The 16,831-nt window shown below is 37.3% G+C and overlaps 1 protein-coding gene across 12 annotated transcripts in view; it reads right to left on the reverse strand.

The window, feature by feature from the left end:
* Window positions 1-16,831, reverse strand: part of STAU2 (staufen double-stranded RNA binding protein 2) — a 333,041-nt gene that overhangs the window by 125,599 nt on the left and 190,611 nt on the right. For 11 of the 12 annotated variants that reach the window (XM_031669627.1, XM_031669631.1, XM_021942426.2 and 8 more), the window contains one exon: window positions 4,372-4,679. In XM_031669627.1, the coding sequence (XP_031525487.1) occupies window positions 4,372-4,679 (308 nt within the window). Of the gene's footprint in view, window positions 1-106; window positions 4,680-16,831 lie in introns of those variants that run through there. The other variant, XM_021942438.2, reaches the window with a different exon arrangement.

The following is a 16,831-nucleotide window of genomic DNA, read 5'->3' on the forward strand; positions in this document are numbered from 1 at the left end:
GGTCCTTGGAAGGTAGTAGAGGTCAAATTTAAGAGAGCTTTCTAAGAATTTTTAAGATTTTAATGGCAAATCAGAGCAGCATCTGCTGACCAAATCCACAAATGTGTTTTGCTCATTGTAGTCTAAGTAATTTCTTACGCTTTTATACATTAGTTTAATAGCCTACATGAACATTTGGTCTCAGAGGCAACACAGTAAGTTATGTTTCAATGACAAATTAAAAATGAAGGAAAACACACAGTTGGGCCCTCCATATCCATGGACTAGGCATCCAAATATCAAAAATATTAAAAAAGAATTTAAAAATAACACAAAAAAGCAATACAGTATAACAATTATTTATATAGCATTTACATTACATTAGGTATTATAAGGCATCTAGACATGATTTAAAGTATAAGGGAGGATGTGTGTAGTTTATATGTAAATACTACAACATTTTATATAAGGGACTTGACCGTCCATGAACTTTGGTATCTTTGGGGGTCCTAGAACCAATCCTTCCTGTAGATACCAAGAGACAACTATATTCCTAAGTGTGGGTGTGTATGTACATGCATTATTTCTTTCTCCATATTATCCTAAGAGAAATTTACAAAGTTGTACTTGTATTGATCTCTTAACAAAAATGAATACCTTATTCTAAAAAAAAAAAAAGCTGCTGCAAATAGCCACCTTGATGATAACTATACGGATTGGAAAACATGAGGTATAGGAGAGATAAGAATAAATAGGAGAAAGGTTGATTCTCAGATTCTCAGGGAGACCAGCCACCACCCTTGACTTCCACCAGCCCCATCCCAATGTAATCTATACTAAAGTCATATTGTTAAAAAATAAATAATTAAAAGAAGCCTGTGGCTACAAAAACCTGCTATTATCATATTGAACTCCACAAAAGGAGGCATATCAGTTGAAATGTATTAACCGTGAATTATATTTGAAAAGGAAAATTTTAATTTAACTGGACAGTCTCATCTTGCTGGAAACAGCATGATTATAATACAATAATGAAATGCCCCTCCATAAAACACTCCTTGATTTTGGACAATAAACTAATTATAGTTTAACTAAAATACCAACTAAGTGTTTCTTTATATTATTTATGTGAGGGAAAAAAACCTAGTTTGTTATACTATACTCGGAAGGTTTCACAAACAACACTGTTTCAGTGGATGATGCTCACAGAAGAGGCACAGAATAGCAAACTGAAATGAAATCCATCTAGAAGGGATGATTTACTAAAATAATCCACTTTCATTTTCAACCTAATTTTTAATGACTACTTTAAACAAAGAAACCACTTATATCTAATATAATTAGCATAGAAAAGTATATTAAAGATGTGAAAACGTAGAATAATGCAAAGTACAACATGAAACAAATTCTTTCACTTCAGTTCAAATGCACAGCATTTCAAGAGTGTCTTTTGCATAGTAAGTTTTTTTAAAAAGCTGAATGATTTTGAAACATTTTGCCATTGTAATAAAAGAGTACACAACAAGGAACCCTGAAACACTATGTAGGACTACAATTTTGAATGAGTTCTTATAAAATGTGTAGAAGTTACAGAAGCATACGATTAGGCTGAACAACAAAGTCTGAAGTTCACAGAACTATTGAATAAAACATTTAAAAGAATATAAACAAAATGTATTAATACTTGATAATATTTGAAAGAAATAAACATTCATTTCTGACAGAGATCCAAAAGGTTCGATTCTAAAATACGATAGAAACTTTAGGTAAGACCAAACAAGAATAAAAGAACTGCTGAGAATGTGCAAGTGTTCAGTCACATTCTGCTCTCTTAAGTCAGTTTTATTAATAACTTTAATTGTATAATAATTTTACCTATTTTGTAGGTTTAAAAGAATTTGAGCTTGGATACCTACATTCAGTTGATCAAAGTAGCTTTCTGTAATTTATAAATTCAAATTAAAGACTGGGTGATGAAACAAAATTAAAAGTTAAAACAACTTTGTTTTCAATACACTCACATATTTTTACTTTGTAATACAATATAGCTGTCACATACAATGACTCTAGTAGGCTTAAATCAAATTGGAATGGGCAAGGACAGCCAAAGAAGGGTTTACACAATATTCAATAAGCAATAGTATCTGTTCAGTTTGCAATAAAATAAAAAAGTTCTAACCTAGAAACACAGAAAAAGAATTTATTGTGTTTAAGTTTCCGAAATAAAAGTAACAGAATAGCACAGAATCTGTAACAAGCTGGTCCTACAATTTCTAATCTGCAGTCCAATTAAAACATTTAAGTAACAGAAACAATCTACATGTTTTTCTACCAGGTAAATATACCTGAGAGGGTAACCACAAAGAACCTTCTGCTGCGACATTATGAAGAAGGGCTATGCATGTGGCCGGACTAAGCCATTTCCCAGAGATTCTGCTCACTGCTTAGCTGCAGGTAGTGGTCCATCAGTGACACAGTATTTTACATCAATACCAGCTCATTCAACCAAGGAAGCACAGTAATATTTTAAAATCACCTGTTTATATTCATTAGTATGTAAAAATCACAATACACAGATTTGGAAACGTATAACGTGTCCACAAAAAAGAGTGTATTTTGTCAGCATAAGCTTTTTAAAAAGGCTTAAGCAATGCAATAATGAGGGAAGCAGACTCTACGTATTGACTACAGTGAAGATATGTTAAAATTATAATTACTCTCATTGCCAAGAGCTTAGAAATAAAAACAAATTTAAAAAATTAAGATGTTCCGGTAGCAAAATTACATCTACTGTAACAATAGCTCCAAGCAAAAAATCAATTCAGAGCTTGAATGCAATTTGTGCTTTGTTTCTATAAGAATGCAGTGTTACTCTCAGACATTTCTAAATGACTAGATTCATAAATAAGCAGTGAATTTCTTTTCATCACAATTTATTTCTAATTCATCCTATGCAGATTATAGACAGAACTAAAAATTACTTAGCTTTTTTCCAGTACTTTATATAAATCGAGATCTTTTTTTAACAGTGATTTATTGTGTTTCTCAAGGTAAAACAACAAAAACAAATTCTAAAATTATAACTTTAAATTAAGTGGTTAAAATTTCAGATGACAGAGCCAATAACTGGTAACAGCTTCTTTAAGTTCATATTAAGAGTCCAATTAAAAACACTAACAACTACCTGGCAATAGTTTGAAAGAATCAGAAGGGTTCGGTGAAGGGAAAAAAAAATCCAAACATGCAAAATACCCCCCAAAACACATGACCTTCTTTTTCATTTTATAATCTAGACTTGTAAAATTTTTATAAATACATGATCATTCTACACAATACAGATCTTCTAGAGCATTTCTAAAGGATATTACAGTTTTTGGTCTTAAGGAATAAAGACTAAGATGGATAAGGAGATGAAAACAGTGAAATCTGAGAAAGCAATACTCTCTCTACACACAAGCTGTAGTTCATCCAGTCAAGTTAGAGGTTACAGTTCAGTACATGATTTTCAAGGCAACTAAGAAATCAAGACAGATATTTCCCTTTCCTAGAGTTAACAATTCTTTTAAAAGTTCCGATGTATCCATAAAGGAGTGCTGATTTTTGTGGGGTTTTTTCCAAAAGGAAACAAAGAATAAATAGGGGAAAACAAGTTTCCATCCCTAAAGTCACATACACAAGTTAAGTTAAACTATAAGCTAGTTTTAGACTACCCAGTGAAACAGAATTGTTGGTACCATCTGAGGCAGATGCTACCCTCCCTAGTCAGTTCAAAACATGATCCAGTAAAACAAATACACATTGTTATGCCTCAAACAACTATAAAGCATTTCATTATTCTTCAAATATCATGTTTAATTAACTCCTAAGGTAACAGACTTCTAGAATGTTGTATCTTAATGGTGTACCTGAATCAATACTAGCAACAGAATGCAAAATTCAAAACTACAATAAAGGTAAAATCATCATAAAAAGAAATTCAATCCTTATGTAAAAAAAGGGAGAACTGAGTGTGAAATACTAACACCAAATGTCTGAAGGCAGAATTTTTGTTTGTGGAAGACAGTGAAGAGATAGATGCACCTAATCAAGACCAAGTGGAAGACAGTGAAGAGTATGAAAAATGCTTAAAAAAGAAAAAGAAAAAGAAGAAGGAAAATGGCGAAGAGACAGGCAGCAAAAGAATTACTAGACAGATCAAAAATAAGAGAAAATGAGGCATGTGCATACGGCTCTTTTTTTGTCTGTCCTTTGTGTTCCTAAATAACTTAAAATGTAAGTGGCATGTAGGCCATACTAGCAGGCAAGAATGAGCCTTGTGATGGATAGAGATGAAGGATCTGAGGCTAATGAATTGTTCTGTTTTTTTTTTTTTTTTTTGCTTTTAATTCATACCTGAAAGCCTTGAATCCTTGCTAAATATTCCAGTTGTTTTGAAGGTTGTACTGGAGAACAAGGGGGAGTAGGAGAACTTCCTTTTAAACCTATGGCTTCAGCTGTAGAAGATGTTCCGTTCATAAGGAGTTCCCTGGCAATTGTAGCTGAACTATTCGATGTGGGAGATATACTGAAGAAAGAGCTTGAAGGTTGGTTCATATCTTTGGGTGACAAATAGCCTAGAGTAGTGCCAGAGATTACTTTGTGGCGGCTGGCTTCCATCTCTTGATAAACATCAGGAGACAAATGAAGAATTCCTTTTGGAGCTATAAATAAAATGAAGAACACTGTTATTACACTTAATTAAAATAAAAACACATTATAGTATTAACTCAATGGCTTTACTTGGTGTAGTAACAAAGAAATGAGAAATACTGGCAATCAAGTATCTTTGTCATACTGTAGAGGCAACTGCAGTTTCTATTAAAAGGTGAATAATGTCTGTTTCAATTTTCCTAAAATTAGAAGTTTAAAAAATCCAAAAAAAGTGGTTTCAATGGGACTGTGTGTAGTAGGGAAGCTATAAAGGGACAAGGGAAACTGATGTGTGGAAGTACACTGTGGGAGAAAATTGGGAATGTGCAGTGTCTTCACCCTGCATTTTAATATTTTATATCTCATAAAAGAGGCATGAAACCCCAACACATAGAGCAATTGAGGCACATCAGGTAAAATAAAGGCTTAATCAGACCAAATTTCTTTGGAGGTACAAATGCATGTATTCAACAGCCCAGTGGTCCTCTCACCTCCACAAGGATGTCCCACAGACAACTCTAACTCACAAACACATAAAAAAGCAAATGGGTATCATCTCAAAACTAGCACTGTCTCTAACTTGCTTTGCTCATACCACCATGTGGCTGCTCATGACCCGACCTAGACTCCTGGCAACCATCTCTGATTTACTCACAAGCAAGTAGTTATCATGTTGCTCAAACATCTCAAGAATTTGACCATTGTAGGGATTATCTAGTGCATTAATTCAAGCCAGGCCATGGACAGGTTCTGTCCTCTGTCCATCAAGAGGAGTGGGGGCTGTGTCATCAGCTGATGGAGCTCAAACCATACTAGAGAAGCACTTTCCTTTGACTATCATTTGTCTCAGAGAAGTTTCAAACCACATTTCAACCTGCTTATTCTAATGTCTTTTGATCAGATATCAATAATTTTCAAATGATATTATCTTTTAAAATTATTGGTAAGTCACCACTCACAGAGATGTGCTCTGAGAGACACAACTTAATTCCCTGTTCTTGCCCCTTCCTCTCCTGATGCTAACCTTCTGATTCAAGCTTTCAGTGTTTCTCTGCTGCTAGTATTCTCAGTGTCCATTTCCCAAAATGTGTTCTATAACATAGTCCCCAAAGAAAATGGTTCCATGATAAATAAAAATTGAAAATAATGCAAATTACATAATACAAATACCTTCTGCGAAATTAAAAATACACATTAGCATAGTGAAGAATCAGAAACTTCAAAGAACAAAAATCTATTCAACTTGGTTTAACCCAGGATTCCAAGTTTACTTTATGTCCAAGCCTTTGACATAGCATGAATAAAACAGCTAACCCTTTGGGAAATGCTGGAGGCTAGCCCAACTCTCCTCTGACTGAGTCATTTCCAGTGACCTGTCTTTGAGATTGATGATCTTTTCTTCTGCTTGACATTGTCTGCTATTGGATCCCTCTGGTAAGTTTTTCAATTTATTGTATTTTTTAGCTCCATGCTTTCTGCTTGGTACCTTTAAAAGTTTTCTTTTTGTTGAAATTCTCACTTTTTTTCATGCATTGTTCACCAGACCTCAGTGGGAATGTTTATAAGGATTACTTTGAATTCTCTGTCAGGTAAATCACGTATCTCCATTTCACTAGGGTCAGTTTCTTGAGATCTATCTCATTCCTTTATTTAGAAAATGTTTTCCTGTTTCTTCACTTTTCCGTGATTCTCTGTGTTCGTGTCTGCACACTACATAAGACAACCACTTCCCCTAGGATTCATAAACTGGCCTCATACTGGAGAAGATGCTAACCAATCAGCCTGGACAGAGATTCTGGAGGCCTCTCAAACTTTTATGCTAGTGTAATCCATTTTTTTTGTTCTTGGCAGTCCCCAAGCATCAGTCCCTTGCTTGTCTCAGTTCCATAAGAGCTCTGAGACAAGCAAGACTGAAGCCAATTCTTCAGGCAACTCCCAGGTAAGTTGGGTCATTGGATACATGGCACACCTCTTTGACTCTCCAGGAAAAAGTTGAAAGCTGGAGCTTTTCAACTATTAGCTTTGTGCTGGGCTGAGCAGGGGATAGTGACCACCACCACCAGCCATCTCTGTCTTCATTGGCCCCGGGGTTGCTAAAACATGCCATGTCCTGTCAGCACTCTGAGACTTGCCAGACAGAAGCCAGTCTTCTGGGTAGCCCCAGAAAAGCTAAGGCATTGGATGCATAGTATACATCTTTCCCCTTCCAGGCAGAAAGAAGCTGGGAGCTGGGGGTGGGGGGTAGTTGTCTTGATTGTATGGCACTGCACTGTGGGTAGGGATTATGGCATGACGGTATCTTGAATTTCCCTGCTAATTAAGATCTGGCTGGTTTCATGCTCACCTGGCATACAGGAGCCTCTTAACTGGTTTCTGGATTTCTCATAAAGAAAATCTATCTATAAATTATTATTGAATTGCTGTGTTCCAGGGCCTCCTATTCTACCATCTTGCCAAGGCTAGAACATTCTCTTACTTAAAGGTCTTCCACCAGTTTATCAGTTACACTAGAGAACCCAAACTCCTTAGGATAACCTAGGAAGCCCTTAATAATCTCTCTCCTACTTATCTCTCTATCTTTGTCTACTAAATATTTCATGAAGATCCCATGCTCCGGTCACACAGATATATCCAATACTCCAGGCTGTCTGATTCCAACACATCTTTATTTCTATCGTTCGATTACACACATGCACATACCCTCTTAGTTGAGCTCCAACTGCTAATGTGCTAGTTAAGCTTCAGGCATCCTACCAACCAATACTGTCCAGACCTCAAGTCATGCTCAGTCTATCAGGGGCGGAATGAAAATGGATAATACAATGTGATAGGGGTCTCACTAGACATGGGTGGAGAGAGCAGTGGGAATGGGAAAGGAGAAGTGCTAAAAGCTCAGGGAAGGCTTGCTGGAGATGATGATGACAGTGAATTTCAAAGGATGAGGAGAATACAGCCAAGAAGGAAGAGGACTGATAACAGATGGCCAGCAGGAGCAAGGGCAGAGACCTGGAGAGTTCGTGTTCTAGGAAACCTCAGGCCATGCCTTATCACAAGAGCATACAGAGAGTCAGAATTGCAAATGCAGGTGGGGGCACGCAGGGGCCAAGGTACAGGGAACTTTATCCTGATGCCATTAAGTATAAAAGAGTTTTGTAAGTTTTTTTAAAAAACCTTTAAATAGCTTAAAATAATACAGACAGCCCTCTGCATGCATAAGTCCCATATCCCTGGATTCAACCAACTGTGAATAGAAAATATTTGCAAAGAGAAACAATAACAACAACAAAAACAGCAATAGAAAACCCCACACACAATAAAAAATAACAATGCAACAATAAAAAACAATACAAATTCAAAAACTAATACAATATAATACCTATTTACATAGCATTTACATCATATTTGATGTTGTATACTCTAGAGAAGATTTAAAGTATACTGGAATATGTGCATAGGTTATATGCAAATATGATGCCATTTTCTATCAGGAACTTGAGCATCTGTGGATTTGGGTATCTATAAGGTGTCCTGAAACCAATTCTTCATGGATATCAAGGTCTTCATGGATATCAAGGAATGACTGTATATCACTTCTATTTTATGTATTTTCTTTATTCCTTTATGTTAGCTTTCAAATTCTCTACATTAATATGTGTTAGTTTTTTTATAATGGGGAAAAAAATTCAGTATTTTTTTTACAAGAAAACATTATGCAGGAAAAAATTAAGATAAATCTCATCAGCCAGAGGACATTAATTTCAACATTTTGCTTTAAAAATATGTTTTTAATCCTGTTTTATCTATGCACTTTTTAGCTGTTGTTTACTTGAAAAAACAACTTAAATACATAGGAATACCATATGATCCTGTCATTGTTTATAAAACAATGTATTTCTACTGCTAATACTAAAAGTATAAAATTTCATTATATGAACTGTTTCTGTTGTTTTGTTTGTTTGTTTGTTTGTTTTTTGAGACAGAGTCTCCCTCTGTCGCCCAGGCTGGAGTGCAGTGGCGCGATCCTGGCTCACTGCAAGCTCCGCCTCCCGGGTTCAGGCCATTCTCCTGCCTCAGCCTCCTGAGTAGCTGGGACTACAGGCGCCTGAACCACGCCCGGCTAATTTTTTGTATTTTTAGTAGAGACAGGGTTTCACTGTGTTAGCCAGGATGGTCTTGATCTCCTGACCTCGTGATCTGCCTGCCTCTACCTCCCAAAGTGCTGGGATTACAGGGAACTGTTTCTTTAAACAATTCCATATCATCGGACATCTAATTTATGTCCAGTTTTTTGCAATTATACACACAGTGATGAACATTCTTATAACTCAATTCTTATTCACATGAACATTTATTTCCTCAAGTTAGAAGCGGAATTGCTAGCTGAAAGGATATTTTAGGGTTTCTGACACTAACAAATTGCCCTCCAAAGAAGTTGTACCAATATCAGACTCTCACAGAGACACATGAAAGTACCTTGTTTCCTATTTTGATATTGGAAATTACTATTAAAAAATCTTAAGGCAGGGCACTGTGGTTCATGCCTGTAATCCCAGCACTTTGGGAGGCCAAAGCTGGCGAATCACAAGGTCAGGAGTTTGAGACCAGCCTGGTCAACATGGTGAAACCCCGTCTCTACTAAAAATACAAAAAATTAGCTGGACATAGTTGCGGGCGCCTGTAATTCCAGCTACTTTGGAGGCTTAGGCTGGAGAATCGCTTGAAGTCCGAGGCGGAGGTTGCAGTGAGCCAAGATCGCACTACTGCACTCCAGCCCAGGCAACTCCGCCTCAAAAAAAAAAAAAAAAAAAAAAAATTGCCATTTATCAACAGTAACAGAAAGCAGGTCAGTGATTGTCTGGGGAGTAGAGCTGGTGGGAGTGATAGATTGCAAAAGGGCATGAGAAATCTTTTGGGGAGATGAAAATGTCAAGACTGATTAAACTGTAGACATTATGTGCAGTTTATTATACTTCAATTATACCTCAATAAAGTTGTAAATAAAATTTGCCAATTTGATAAATGGAGTGTCATATTACTGATTTTTGTTTTTTACTATCTGCATAAACATTATATATATTTTAAAGAATAACTTAAATGTTACAACTCTAACTTCTATACTCAATTTTAAAAAAATCAAGAAACTTAACAGCATTACTTCAGTATTGTTATTATACAGGACTAATGGGTTTGCCAATAGCAATATTATAAAGCAACAAAAATGCTCTCCACACTCTAGAGAGGCATTACCTCACAGCATAAGAACGTGGAGTTCAGGCTCTCTTATTCTACAGTAAAGCCTGAGTCGACTTTTCTTCACATATAAAGATTACTTTCTACAACTAGTCTTTCTACTAGTTGAAAGACTAGTTTCTGTTCAACTAACAGACTAGTCATAGAAACAGCATAAAGACACAGATTTATGTGGTCAAGAACTGAATGACTTTTAACTTGAACATCAGTAACAGTATTTGCATGGGTCATAATTCACTTAGGATCTTCCTGTTGTAAATTTAAGTTGCTTTACAATAGTATAAAGATCTAAAAGTAGAATCAAAGAGTAATTTAGGGTATGCATATTTAAGGACCTTAAATTTATTTTGCCAATTAGGTTTCTCCCAAAAAACTACCCCAATTCATACTTCTATTAGTAGGATGTGATTGTTTTCCCACACTTCTCCCAGGACGGGTTTCAGTTACTCTAAATAATCACTGCCACTCTACAATAATTCATTGTTAATTTATTTTTGTTTGGTTACTGCTCAGGATAAACTTTTTCTCATGTAACTACTTTAGGTCTGTGCCTTCTCTGACCTCAATTTTGCTCATGGACTTCAACCACTACACTTCCCTCGCTCAGGCTTGTAATATCCATTATATTCATTCACCCTTTATCTGGAGAGGTCCTGAACCCATTCTGCCATTATCCATCTTTTGTCCCTGATTTTGCCTTTGATGCTCCCATCTTGGTACAGTCTATAACCACAGTACACAGCTACAATGCAGATACAACATGGGCACTGTTCTAGTACCTTACTTCTCATTTAATTCCCATAACAACCATATGAAATGGGCATGATTATTTTCCTTAGAGATGAAAAATACTGAAGCATGGAGAAGATATGAAACTCTACCAAGGTCACACGGATAATAAGCAGCAATGCTAGAATTTGACTCCAGGCAGTCTGACTCTAGAGTATGAATACTTAACCATTACATTAAATAGCCTCCTAAAAGAACAGGTAGGAAACTAAATGCAACATCCCACCAGCTCCAAACCCCTAAGGCTTAATCCAGTAAGTAAATGCCTGGGGTTTGCCCAGATTGGCTCCAAGGATGACCCATGTCATGATGGTTGTCCCTAGATGTTCCAGAGATAAGCTCACCAAAATCTCACTGAAGTATATGGAGTTTATACATGATTTTAAAGGTCTAAAGTTGCCAGGGACTGTGATATCTTATAAGAAATGCCCACTTGACAAGTTTTTGCTCAGTAGATCTGTGCTTCTTTCAGATGGGTATGTGAATCCTCTGGCATACAAATCTTCCTGGAGCATCTTTATGGAGCTCCAGTTCTTACGGAAGAGTTGAAGAGGGAGTTCTAAATTGGAGAACTCTTAAAAGGTTTTATAAGCGAACTTGAGAACCTTGCCTTTCAATGATCACTGATGTCGTAACTCTTTCAGAGATGCTGAAGAAGATAAATGTTTATGAGTAGCAAGTGGTATCAGAGGTATTAAAACACGGCAAGCCAATGCAGCAAGAAAGATAATGCCACTGATCCAAATGGTTAATGCCACTCCACTGGAACTCCTAGTTTCTCTCAAAGTCCTTGGAATAGGCATAGCTATTTCACAATAAAATAATTTCTTTTCATTTTTCACAGCAAAGCTTTGAAAAAAAAAAATCTTTGTTTCCATTGCCAGCTTGAATTTATGCCTCAATAATGTTGGACTATAAATTTGTTTATAAATACCCGACTATCCAATAATACTCAGGTTCACTTTGCTACAGTGAGGTTTTCACAATAAAAAATTATAATTAAAAATTCTTAAGAACTAGAAGCAGGGGCTTCTGGTTCAAAACTGTTAATGTGAGAAAAGCATGAACAATAGCATGATTATCCGTCTTTAGTGATTTTTAAAAATCATTTATATGAGAACTGGTAGGCTCCAAGTAAGGTCTGTAGTCTAGTTCATTGTATTATGACAATTTCCTGGTTTTGAAAATGTACTATTGTTATATAAGACATCGCCACTGGAAGAAGCTGAGTGACGGGTACATGCAACCTCTTTGTACCATTCTTACAACTTCTTGTGAGCCTACCATTATTACACTTTTAAAAGTTTTTTTGAAAGCACCGTTTTATGCTGCTCTGGGCCTCTCCCTCAATATAGAGATCCCGGAACAGCGCAGTGCTGGGGACACCAAAGTGGGAAGGACTGGCGGCAGCACCAGTCCTAGATATAGCCCTGAGGATAAGCAGGGCTGGCACTGGCAATGCCTGCTCCTTGACAACTTTGCTCACAGCCTTTGCCTAATGCATAGGCCCTGGCTCCCCAGGCTCTGGGTGCTTGACTTTTAGCTACATGAAAGCAAGGGAGATCCTGATGGCAGCGTGGGCCTCATAGCTGGGACCTTGTTCTCTCCCACGGTAGCCTGAGGCCACGTATTAGGTAAGAGTACATGTGACCCAAGGGAGCCTACTGGACCACCATGGTCATGTCCCTGAAGGTCAGGGACAGGTGGAATGCATCCTTGGCATGATCTTTAGCTCCTAGACTGATGTGAGCTACAGAAGTCCCCCTTCCTGCTGCCCTGTTGTTGGGATCAAATGGAACAGGTAGTATTTGTATGTGACTCCACCTCTTCTTTTACATACAGCTCACTGCCAATCTGGTCTTCCAGCTGAGACCCTCAGACCCTTAGTTCTGCCTAATTTTTAAGCCAAATATACAGTACTTATGAAGTCAAAAATCAACAACGCAAAATTTAAAATAAACTCTTGTGGACAACTAAAAAGAGAAAATGTTGGCTAAGAGCAAAACAATGAAAACAATAAAAAACTAGGTAAATAATTTGTTAGAGGTTTCTTCTTAAGATCAGTTTCAGAATCACCTTGGAAACGAAAAAGAGACACTAAAAAAACAGTCATTACTGAACAGAATTTTTTTTTTTTTTTTTGAGATGGAGTCTTGCTCTGTTGCCCAGGCTGGAGTGCAGTGGTGCGATCTTGGCTCACTGCAAGCTCCGCCTCCCAGGTTCACACTATTCTCCTGCCTCAGCCTCCTGAGTAGCTGGGATTACAGGCGTGCGCCACCACACCTGGCCAGTTTTTTATATTTTTAGTAGAGACGAGGTTTCACCGTGTTAGCCAGGATGTTCTCAATCTCCTGACCTCATGATCCAACCGCCTTGGCTTCCCAAAGTGTTGGGATTACAGGCGTGAGTCACCACACCCGGCCAAAATGATGCATTTTAATGTGCTCAAAAAGCATAACCTGAACAGTGGTGAAATTAACCTTGTTCTTACCCTTAAAGTTGAACAGAAGCACTGATTTTGTTAATTTGTGCATTTTATTGATCTTTTTTTTTTTTTTTGCTACATTTAACATAATGATGTATGTGAAGGGTTCTTAATTTGGTGAATGTTTATTAATAAAATTACCGACAAAGAACTTTTCAGGAATATGTTTGCCTTTTGGTGAACACAGTACCACAGGGAAAATGCACATAGTCCAGTCTTGCCCCCAAAAAGGCAGAATCCCAGGTCATGATACAGCATCCAGCATACCTCCGAGAGGAAGGAGGAGGAATACAAAATAGTAAATAATACATATTCCTCAAAACCCTAAAAATGAACAGAAACAACAGCAATAAAGGTTCTTCAAAAATGTTTTAAAGATCAATTTATGATGAACTGGGAAATGCCTTTGGAAAGCTTGTACCTTAGTCAAATAAAAGTGTGAGTGAGTTTTCAAATTCAGGACTGGCTGCTATTTTTTCTTTAAAACAGGAAAATGAAAAGCATGTGATAACAAAGAATATGAACCTGGGTATGGTGAATAAATTCATCAATCATCTTTTTTTTTTTTAAACCTTACACAAATGTAGTAATTTACACTTTTGCCAGAAATTTTCTTTAACAAGAAGATTCTGGAGCCCAAAATGAGTCATGCAAATCAAAGAACAGTCTGGCACAGGCGTTATTAATAGTGATACAAGGGCCGCTAAATAGTTTGAAATAGGTTGACTTCACAACAAGGGCAGTGCACATTGTATATGACTCAGAGTCAGTATGGTGCATGGAAGTGATTGGGGAGTTCAGGAATTCCCCAGAAGCACATTCACCACTCATCTTAATAATAAGGAAGATTTCACTTGGTTGGCTTATTTAGTAGAAATTCTTTTCAAGGCTCAGCTTTTCAATAAAGACACACTGTGACTACTTCTACCAAGTAAGACAAAAAAGTTGCTGTGAAAATGATGTTTGAGAGCAGCTTGTGAGGATAATGAGTCATCTTCAATTTTTAGTTTATTTAAGTGGGGTTAAAATGTTGCTCGTAAAATAAAGATCACCCTTGGTTGTTTCTTCTCAGAAAAACTCCATTAGTTATGATTTCCCTAAGACAGAAAAACACCAAAAATTGGATTAAACAAGTCTGACATATGACACAAGTGACCTGATCTCTCAGCAGGAAGAAACACATACTGAAATGTCTACCGCAACAGCTTCCAAACACTGCACCACAACACTCCTCTGCCAGGATTCCTACTGCTTGTTCCAAATGCTTTGCATGTATTAGTTTAGTAATCCTCACAATGACCCCCAAGAAGTAGGGACTATGCATATCCCCATTTTACACTTAAAGGCCCTGAAACACAGGTAATATGACTGGCTTAAAGTCACAGCCAGTAAGTGGCAGGTGTTGGGGCCAGTATCCAGGCATCTGGCTACAGTCAACACGTATAACTACCTTTCAGTAGTAAAACAAATAACAAACCAAGAACTACTGTTCTTGTAACTATACATTTAAGAAGTTCTGGGCATTTGGATTCTTGAAATATTCTAACACCATGATAGAGACAAGAAACTGTCAAGATATTGAACTTCATTTCTTCATTTCAGACCTATTTTCTAGGCTTGATGAACCTCAGTCTCTCCTCTCATAGTAAAAGGAAAGATGGAGGCCAGTGCAGTGGCTCACACCTGTGATCCCAACACTTTGGGAGGCCAAGGCAGGAGGATCGCTTGAGGCCACAAGTTTAAAACCAGCCTGGGCTATACAATAAGGAGCTGTCTCCACAAAAAATTAAAACTTTAGCTGGGCATGGTGGCATGCACCTGTAGTCCCAACTACTCAGGAGGCTGAGGCAGGAGGATCCCTTGAGCAGAGGAGTTCAAGGCTGCAGTGAGCTGTAATGGCATCTCTGCACTCCAGCTTGGACACATTGTCTCTTTAAAAATGATAGAAAGAGAGAGACAGACTGATTGAGATTTTCTCATTGTAAAACCACCCATTGGGAAAAATGTAAAAATAATGCACTTGGCCATTTTCACAATTCTGTTTGTGGGAAGAAAGTAACTTCAAATATTAGGTTCACATAAAGAAAAACTTAAGCACAGCCTTAGGATGAAAGAACTTAACCCACAAAACACTTTCTTACGATTCTCCTTACATGATCTAATTATGATTTAACAATTTACTACAAATTAGTCTATATATTATTCAGAAACTTATGGAAGATTCCACAATACTGTTAATAAACACAACTAACTGGAACTGTATAAACATTAAGTACTGGGCAGGGTGCAGTGGCTCACACCTACAATCAGTACTTTGGAAGGCTAAGGCAGGAGGGCTCCTTGAGCTCAGGAGTTTAAGACCAGCCTGGGCAACACAGCAAAATCCCATCTCAAAAACTATATATTTTAAATAAAAAATATATATATTAAGTACTTATCCAATTTTTAAATTTTCTTGTAAAAATAAATTCACTTTTTAGAACCAGGAAAGAAGCAGCCTAGCAAGGAAGAAAATTTAGACAAAACACACCTTAGTCCAGCCAAATACACACAAAAAAACCTGTTCTCCCACTTTTATCTATGTATCAAAGGCAGAGAGGGACTTTCACCCTTGCAAAGCTGTAACAAGTCTCCCCAACTTCCCTGATGTGGTAGTGTCAGAAAAAACTGAGTAGTGTCAGTGGAGATCATGTAGGGACACTAAACTTCTATCCCCACCTAGCAGTAATAGGATCCCCACTCCCCTCCGTGCTGGAGTGGTGTCAGGAGAGAATAAAGGAGAATCAGAACTAGTGGGAACAAGGTCACCTCACTATGGTGTCAGTGGAGACCATATGGGGACCAGAATTTCCACTCAATCCAGGGTTGGGCGTGGGGGAGATGGTATGGCTATAACAGCACAACATGAGGGACTGTTATGGTGACAGGACTGTTCTGTATCATATTTATAATAATACCTTAGTTGTGATATTGTACTACAGTTCTGCAAGATGTTACCAGAGATAAACAAGGCAAAGTGTCCACAGGATCTCTTTGTATTAATTCTTACAACTGCATGTGCATCTACAATTTTCTCAAAATAAAATTTTTATTAATTATATTTTAATTTATCGTAGAGACAGGATCTTGCTATGTTGCCCAGGCTGGTCTTAAGCTCCTGGTCTCTCACTTCAACCTCTCAAAGCATTGGGATTACAAGTATGAGCTACCATGCCTGGCCATCAAAATACAAAGTTTAATAAAAAAGAAGTCTTGGGTGACACCAACAAGAGGGTAGAACAGGAAGTCCCAGCCCTTATTCCTCACTCATACATTGATTTAACAATGACATACAAACCAATATACCTTTTTGAGAATTCCAGAATCCAGTTAAGAAGTTGCAGTACCCCAGAGGAGCACAAAGCCAAGAACGGCCACACTGAAACATGTTAAGAACAATTTCACTTTACCCACAGCAGCCCCCTAAGTCAGCATAGCTTAGTGCCAAGAGACAGCATTCCAGATCACAACTTCTCCCTTGGGGTAAAGATGAGTAGAATGTGCATCCAACATTTTAGGTTTTGAAGGGCTTCCCAAAGGACTAATTTTTGTCTTCCTTCACTTGGAGTGCTGACAGAGCCAGTATATTTTGAATAGCTG

The sequence above is a fragment of the Papio anubis genome, chromosome 8 (assembly GCF_008728515.1).
Source record: "Papio anubis isolate 15944 chromosome 8, Panubis1.0, whole genome shotgun sequence".
Taxonomy (NCBI): Eukaryota; Metazoa; Chordata; class Mammalia; order Primates; family Cercopithecidae; genus Papio; species Papio anubis.